At 40.5% G+C, this 9,105-nt stretch overlaps 1 protein-coding gene across 1 annotated transcript; it reads left to right on the top strand.

Annotated features, from left to right (window-relative positions):
• Window positions 1–643: 643 nt before the first annotated feature.
• Window positions 644–5,939, top strand: LOC139954173 (EKC/KEOPS complex subunit LAGE3-like). The gene is made up of 3 exons (XM_071953872.1): window positions 644–701; window positions 3,713–3,838; window positions 4,467–5,939. The coding sequence occupies exons 1-3, from the start codon at window positions 658–660 to the stop codon at window positions 4,627–4,629; spliced, it is 333 nt and encodes a 110-aa protein (XP_071809973.1). The 5' UTR covers window positions 644–657; the 3' UTR covers window positions 4,630–5,939.
• Window positions 5,940–9,105: the final 3,166 nt, after the last annotated feature.

The following is a 9,105-nucleotide window of genomic DNA, read 5'->3' as shown; positions in this document are numbered from 1 at the left end:
TTATTATTCTCAGTTTTCTGAATGTTTTTAGGCATGTGGTGTATTACTTTTTTTAAAGTAAACTTTAACCAAAAAAAGTTGGGATGGGAAAAATTCCATTCAAGTCACCCTGTAGATATTTTATTTTGATTATCATAAAAACAATTCTTACAGCCTTGCTATTTTGTGCGAGTTGTGGTTAACTGTGTTTGTGGAATAAACTGGATTGTTTATGACGAACAAAAAAATTGTGCACTGAGTCACATTACTAATGATGACCAGTATAGGCCTTATGACCCATGAGTTACTTATGAGAACGTTAATTCAAATCAAGCGACACTTTGAGAGAAAAACATGTGCAAAGCAACTTGTTTTTAATCCAAGAACATTTTTGAGTTCAGTGGCGATAGCATTGTTGAGAGTAATGTAATTTTTCCAAAGAGTCTGGTGGCCAATTTACTTATTTTGGAGCCTATCAAAAACACCATCATCCAAACGAAGTTTAGTTGTCATAAAAATCTTTTTGGTTTGTTTTAAGGAGGCTGAGAGAGTTCTAATTATTTTGAAAGTATTTTTAAAAGTTTTGTTTAGCACTTGTATTTTTTTTTTACTTTGAAGTGCGCCACCAATTGTCGGTAAATAATTAGTTGGCGCCATTATAAAAAACATTATTTAAAGATGGCGACTTCCGTGGATATGACGGAACAACGTAAACACGAATGGTAATTATGCAACTACAGATTATTAATTGAACCTCGTTTGTATTGTGACGGAAAGCCTTCTGATTCTAATTACACGCACAAATTTCTGACCGAAGCTAGTAACCCCACTTTTGTGTGGCTAAACTAGAGCCAGCTAAAATAGGGAACGATTTCATCCAGCCAGGACGGAGGGAGTAGCACAAAAACATTCGGTCAACCGACCGATATCATAATCATATGGTTGTTCGTTGTGTGCACACACACATGACACACAGTGTGTCAGAACATATGAATTCCAATATTGAATAGAAAAACCTGGTTTTGAGTAAAAACTGATACATTTTGTGTAGCATTTTGCTCTGGTGAGCAATTGCATAGCTGGCCCTGGACTAGTTGCGATAACGTAACCCTCCTCCCGACGGCCGCCAGGCTGGAGGGTTACAAGATTGTTTCGAGCGGCAACAGTTAATCTGGTCCAACACGTACAATTTTGACAGCTAGTCACCAGATTTGCCCTATTTTTACCACTTTTTACACAAATTCTGAGGGTACGAACTTAATCCGCAATGTCTAATCATATAATGCAGCCTGCCATAATAATAATACTCAAAACACCATTGAGGAAATATTTCGAAGAAAAATGGACAAAAACTTACCAGAACCGGAGCGAAATTCACAGGTTCCTGCGTGGGGCGGAGCTTCGGCTCTACGTGTGTGAAGTGTAGTTCAAAAGGTTGTGGCAATGCGTGGGGTGCATTGTGTAGCCTGGCAACAGTGCACACATGGGCGGTCCGTCACACACGTAGAGCCAAAGCTCCGCCCCACGCAGGTTCGACATTTGAACCTGTGAACTTCGCTCCGGTTCTGGTAAGTTTTTGTCTATTTTTCTTCGAAATATTTCCTCAATGGTGTTTTGAGTATTATGGCAGGCTGCATTAGACATTGCAGACTAAGTTCGTACCCTCAGAATTTGTGTAATGATTTTTGAAAGTGGTAAAAATGGGGCAAATCTGGTTACTAGCTGTCAAAATTGTACGTGTTGGACCAGATTAACCATTGCCGCTCGAAACAATCTCGTAACCCTCCGGCCTGGCGGCCGTCGGAAGGAGGGTCACGTTATCGCACTAGCCCTGGACTTGGCATCTCGACCCTCTGCGGTTTGTTCGAATAGCTTTGACGGGGCTCACCCCGGTCAGTGCCCTGCTTGTGGAGTGGGTCACCTGGGGGTACTTCTAGAAACTGTAAGGCTCCCCTGTGAGCCTTAGGGGTCTAGTATTTGGGGCCTCCGTAAGGTATACGTTTTTCAAATCGGCGTTGATAGGTGAAAGTTTTATGACCGTTAGCCAGCCATAACTGAATTTTTTTGTGTACTACACTACCAAAACTTTCCCCACATACTCAATATACATTCACAATGCTTGTATTTCCTTTTTGTTGAGTGAAATTAAAAAACATCGTCAAAAAATGCAATTTTCTGCTCGGTACTTACTGTTGTTTTTCTGCTGCATCGCACGTTTTTTGACTTTTCAATATGCTCAACGCTTTATCTTTTGGTCACTAGACTACCAAGCGCTGTACACCAGCCTACTCGCCGAACTGCTGAGCCACTACCGAGTTGGACTTAACCATTTTGTAGAAGGGGTGTTACAAACTCGTGTGGCAGTGCGTGCGCTGTTTGTTTACAAAATACCGGCCCTTCACGCATAAAGCATTTCAATGGCACTAGGTAGGGCATTGGTGAACAGAGGGCATGGAGGCAATTGCCTTTGCTTTGGCTCTTGTTATTGCCTTTTGTTTAAAAGTGTTTCTCAGTCACTGTCAGACCTGTGCACTTGTCACCACCATTCCTTCCTCCGTGTTGTCACTAGCCAGTTATCATAACCCATGACCGTAGCTCAATTGTTTAAGTTTGTGCATGCAGATTTACCTCAAAATGTGCGCTCTCATTTTGGTGTACACTGTATAATTTGGTATGAAACACTTTGCTAAAAAAACATCATTGGCGCCTACTATTGAGGTTTGTTCCGCAATCATATCATGTAATGGAGACGATAGTGGAGCAAACTTCATAGTTCCGGGTAGTCGGCGACAAGATGTTTACTTTTGCGTGTATGTGTTTGGTGGTCTTAAGTCAGGTACCCTTTTCTTTGCTCACAGCGCCACAGCTAAACATGAATCAGCAGCAAGCAGCGCGGCGTCAATCTGCGCCCTGCAATATTACAAAAATTTGGGCGCCCGTGAAGTTGTGCGTTGCAATGACCTAGGAAGACTTGGCAGGCAATGCTGCCGTTTCAGCAAATTAGATCAGTGCTTGTGTACACATTATATGCATCAGTAAACATCATTGGGCCAAACGACGATGTAAAATTTTGCGATTTGCCCTGGGTTTTGTTGATGAAATTACACCAACAGGAGGGTGCAAATTTTTGTAATATTGTGCATGTACTAATTTAGTTGCGCCGTCGGCAGGAGGGTTACGTTATCGCAACTAGTACTAATTGACAACTGGGGAAGCATAAAATGGAGTTGTCTGCTCCATTCTTCTCCCTTGTTATCAATATCATGTGCATTGGTAAACATAGCACGAATGATGTTATCAAGCAGTTGCCGTCAGTTCCGAAAGTTTTTCATAAAACTGCACTAAACCAAGATCATGTGCTCTCCACAAAATGAGCTATGATAAGTGACAATACTAGGGGAAAATATCTGCATAAAAGCATGTATTTTTCGAACAATGATTTCACTTTTGGAGAGACTTGGTTGGGCGTAGGGCCCAGAATCGGAGGTCCAGCGTATTTGCGCTATTTATGGCAATTATGGGGGGCTACGTCAGCAATGATTTAGTGTGGAAATATTTCTGCATCAGCCACCACTTATTAAGTGATTGACCTAACCATTAGAAGTGGAAACCTGATGAAGAATTTTTTAGCTATTTTATTTAAACTGACATTATTTAGTAATACTATTTAGATAACTATAATAAAGAATTTACAAGTACTTTGTCTTTATTTACTGTTTAATTATCCCAACAGTGACTTGACGATACCATTTGGCACAGTAAGGGAAGCGGAAATTGCCTTCAACACATTGAGAGTCGATAAAGAGCCAAGAAAAGAAGTTACCAAACATTTGCAACTGGAAGGGCATCTGTTGAAAGTGTAAGTTAAAATCTTTGCTCAGTTGTTAAGATGGCCTTCAAAATATTTTACTGCCAATCCTAGTCACATTGAAAACTGGTTATAAGTCAGTTACGTGTTACGTGATTTGAGTATTGTCTGGTACAAGGATGTGCTTGATTACAAGTTGTCAAATCCTACTTGAATTAAATGTAGATACACATGGTATTTAATTACCTAGTCGAGGGCGACCAGTGAAATTTACTACTCATCCTCCACTAGTGGCGCCTCAAATAGTTGCGACTTCTGCCTTAGTACACTAGTTGCGACTAATTTTTAATTCTCAAGAAGCATTGAGGCAATGTGTGCCGCACGTCAAGAAAGTAAAATTCAAGCTGAAAGGATTGAAGGATGGTGTCAATGAGGTCTGATTTAGTTTCGTAAGTTAATTGAGTTGTCCAGAATAGTAGTGAGCGACACAATTGGTTCACCAAACAGGAAGTAACCGGTATTTTTGTAGTAGGTTGGACTGTTTTTGTAGTAATCGAGGCAGCACAATTGACCGAGTAGTTGAAAAACGATAGTAGCGACTCGACTAATGATTGAATAGTTGCCCGGGCCAAGTGTGACCGCAAACTGAATGGGTACATTCCATCCTTACATATTTCAGGTCCTTTACTGCATCAGAAGCAAGATTACTGAGAGTGGCAGTTGGCTCCTTCACGGATTTTCTCAATCTGACCATTGAGACAATGGAACAGTTCGGCCCACCATTGAAGAGGACCAGGGACACGAACTCACAGGAAACAAACATTAGACAGCGAGATACATGACACTGAAAAAGAACATTGGCCAGTTTCGTCAGGATTTCCACAGGAAAAGACACTACCTGGACCGGTATTTCTAAGTTACTTTATCAAAAATCATTGTAAACTTATGCAAGTTCCTGGAAAGGTGCTGTGGACAGTGTTGTAGTCACAGTGGGCGGTGCCGGGTGGGCCTGCTCAGAACTAACAATTTTCGCCCAGCACTCTTTGCAAAATACACTGTGCTGCCAAGCACAGATTCCCCCAGACTGCACTTCAGCAATGATTGCCCAATATCTAAACATGACTCATTTTGTTAAACTGCTTGAGCCCTTGGTGGACTAAATTGGATTTAGAGCGCATCACTAAAATTGGTCTAGCTATAACACTGGCAGTGGAGATATTTTTCTCCAGGATTAGGTCTTCACTGCACATCAATGTATCATAAAAATTACATCTAGTTTCAGCCACGGAGGCCTTTTAGTTTTACTTTTATGTAAATATTTCGAAGGATAAAGCAATGATAGTTAGGTATCTTGCTCAGGACATAAGAGTCAAGACTGGGACTCGAACCCATTCTGCCAATCAGAAGCACCAAGCTAGCCCGATGGTAAAAACCCAGTCAGCAATAAGCTGGTCAACCATTACTTGTTATTAGTTGTAAGTACTTGAAGGGTATTGCATACACATAGGAAACATAAATGGTACTTCCTGGTTGAAGCTATGTACGTACTTCAATTACTTTACTGGCCTGTAAATAACTTGAATGCGTGCTCTACCCTGATTGGTTAAAAGTAGACTCATTGAAATAACTGGGCTCCCTTTTTTCATCAAGATGATGTCATCATTAACTGGGGCTCAGCAATCAACTGTGCCCGCCCTGAAAATAATGACACACTGGTACAGGTCGCTCGTGTTGTACACGTCCATTGTAAGTCTAGCGTTTCGTGTCACGGCTCGATGGAGACTTACATGTATTTTGGTAACATCACTTTTATTACATTTCAAAATTAAAGCCTATGCTACAGCCTTGTCAGTTCAGAAAGTCATTTCAGGAAGTTTTAACTAATCAGATTAGAAGAATCTATATTCGGTTTATAAAAGAAATAATCTTTCTTTGACTATTGACTTCTTAATATTCAGGGCACAGTTTTAATTATAGGCTCTCAGTGATGTCATGGTTTTGACATCACCTTGGGCCTATAATCTTAACTGTGCCCCTCATAGCAGTCAATATTTCTATACTGTATTATGGGACACTGATTTTTGGTTACATGTAATTTGATATGAAGACAACGTCACAAAATCCTAAATAAAATTTGTTTTTCAACTTGATTGCTCTCTTATGTTACATCATTTATTTACACTTGGAAAATAATAGAAATCACTTACTAAGAAGGTTGCAATGTGCAATGTTCACTTTCCTTATTGTAAAGTGAACTCGGTCTAATGTTTAATCTCAAAAGGTTTTCCATTTTCTTGTTGGCTACAGCATCCTGTGATTTCCATCCGACTGCATCCATAGCCAATTTTTACATTAAGAGGGGTACAATGTACATCACCCAATGTCAATAGTGTTGCCATGCCCTCTAGACCACAGGAGTCGTTTCCCTTAAAGGCTAGGCCTGGTTGACTAGTAAAAATTTACCAGACCTGCCTCAAATGGTTGCGACTTTGACACTAGTCACCACTAATATGCATTACGACAAATTTTTGGCCACAGCCGCAATATAGTTATACAGTAAAGTTCACGCTGAAAGGATTGAAGGATGTGTCACTGATGTCTGATTGTGCTTTGTAAGTAAATAATGTTGTGGTGAATAGTCGTGAGCGACACACTTGGTTCACCAAGCAGGCAGTCAAAACTATTTATGTAGTAGAAGTGGCAGCACGATTAACTGAGTAGTTGAAAAACAGTTGTCACGATTGTTACACTAGTCGTTCTAGTCACCCAGGCTTAGTTTTAATACCTTTTGTAGTGTAGATCAAGTTTTGGGCCATGACATGAATCCCTACTCACTATTGTTAGTAAATACAGTTTACCTGTAGAAGTTTCAGCTGAAGTCGTCAAGAAAGTGAAAATTACAGAGCAATGTTTTTAGGAGAGTCGCGTAAATCTGTTGTACTTGCTAATGTGGAGTCTCTCAAAAGTTGCTAACCTAATGTTGTGCCTACCCTTAAGTTTTGTCAAAACTCCAGTCGCCAATCCCTCCAAACTTCTCAAGGTAATGATTTCCAATGAGTTTGCCAACACACAAAGTGTGTAAAGGCACTGGACATGTTTGTTAATATTGCTGTTGGTGAGTTGGCCGATCAACTTGCCCGATCCAAGGTAACACACGCGTCCCTTTACAGTATCACCTAAGTATCATGATTGGTGCTTGGTGTTTGGTTCACTAATCGGAACTTATTTCGGCTGAGGACACTTCAGATGGAACTTCTTGAGGCTGAGGTCACTTCAGATGGAACTTCAATGGTAACTACATTTTGAACCTGTGAGTATAAACAAATTTCTTTACTGACTTCGCCACATCAAGGAACAACAACACCTCAGATTTAACTTCAGCTGCAGCTACATTTGGACATTTGAGTATAAAACAAAATTCTTGAAAAATTACGCCACACGCACAACATGGAACGGAGCATGCCCAGTGCATTACAATCAGAATGATTTTCCATTTCTCAACTCTCAAGTTGTTACCATGTGCATATTGTGGGTGGTGCCATCTAGGTTTTTTCCAAAGCACATGTTGTCCAGTCATTTAAAAACTTGCCATCTTAAAGGCAGTGGACACTATTGGTAATTACTCAAAATAATTATTAGCATAAAACCTTATTTGGTAACGGGTAATGGGGGGGCTGTTGATGGTATAAACATTGTGAGAAATGGCTCCCTTTGAAATAACATAGTTTTCGAGAAAGAAGTAATTTTCAATGAATTTGATTTCGAGACCTCGGATGTAAATTTTGAGGTCTTGAAATGAAGCATCTGAAAGCACACAAATTGCTTCGTGTGACAAGGGCGTTTTTTGTTTTTTCATTATTATCTCGCAACTTCGTCGATCCAACTAGCTCAATTTCACAGGTTTGATAATTTGTGCATAATGATGTTGAGATACACCAAGTAAGAAGACTGGCTTTGAAAATTACCAAAGGTGTTCATTGCCTTATGATGATTTTTTAACAGTCACTAGCCTCGATGTGGAAAAAAACCTGATATCGTACCAATATGTCCTTAATACATTGATTTGTACACAAGTCTGTCCTTGTCTTTTTAAGGACAAATTTTGTTGCTTTTTAGGGCAAAATTTGTTGCATTTTCAGGCAAAATTTGATAAGCACACAAGCCTTGTTGCTTTTTAGGGAGTTGCAATTTCAGAGCATTTTGTTTTTTTGCATTGTCACGCAAAATTTGATAAGTACACACTCATAGCCTTGTTGCATTGTATTGTAGGATAAAATTTGAAAGTCTCGTCGAGTGAACATTTATGTTAGAATTGCTGTATATCTTTATTTAAATCGTCGGGCATATCGTATGTTGAATTAAAATGTCAAAATTGATAACAGACAATGTGTACCGCCTTCGGTTCACCCACCCACCCACACTACATCATGCCCACAGCGCTGCACGGTAGCTTGCCCACGGTGCAGCAAGGCAACATGCCCATCCCACAGTGCTGCACGCTGAAATAAAATTTTCGAAATGCCAGACAGTCACAGTGTGTACCACCGCCTGGAGGTTCACCCATTCGCACCCATTCACACCACACTGCAGCATGCCACAGTGCAGTCCCATGAGCATACACGTACTATGCCTATGTTGCCGTCCGTAGTATAGGTAGAGCAAGGCTCTGCTTTATGGTGCTGAATGGCCACTCGACCGGCACAACTATATTCAGTCATTTTTTCTACCGGCTGTACTGTACTTCCCATGTGTCGTGTGTCAGCACGGCGTGTATTCTAGCGGCTCATAAGGTAATAGTTAGTGAACCGATTGAGCTTCCTCCAAAAATAAAGTCTGCCCAGAGGTATGGTCTACCCGATTATGTAATAATTTGTAATTTTGTATGCAACATAAATGGTACATTTCCGTGATTAATCTTAATTGCAGCGGCTAATTGCTTGTTAACATGCAACCAATTAATATAATTCTACCTCTAAGTTTGCTCACTGCCAATTGTTCAGAACTGTGAAAAAAAAATACTCCCAATTACATCCAAATAACAAATTCGTTAAAATTATAGAGGATTGGGGACCTTAATTCCACCGCCTTGTACTGCATGGGTTCTATTTCCCTAATTTTCGGTCCAGTAATCGGGCTAGGAATTAGGCCAGAAACGCGGCTAGCTTCAGCTCGGTGGGGGAGCGAGCGGGGTGCGAGCGGGGTTGAATAGTTGAATGCACCATGTGCGCTATTACTACATTTACAGAAAGTACGTGAGAACGAGTCTGGTGTGATTTTGGTTTTGTCTTTCTTTGTCGCAGCGCCAAGCGTCGTGCCTC

Source organism: Asterias amurensis, chromosome 2 (assembly GCF_032118995.1).
Source record: "Asterias amurensis chromosome 2, ASM3211899v1".
Lineage (NCBI taxonomy): Eukaryota > Metazoa > Echinodermata > Asteroidea > Forcipulatida > Asteriidae > Asterias > Asterias amurensis.
The sequence above is the reverse complement of the archived record's forward strand: the minus strand, read 5'-3'. Positions and strand labels throughout refer to the sequence as shown.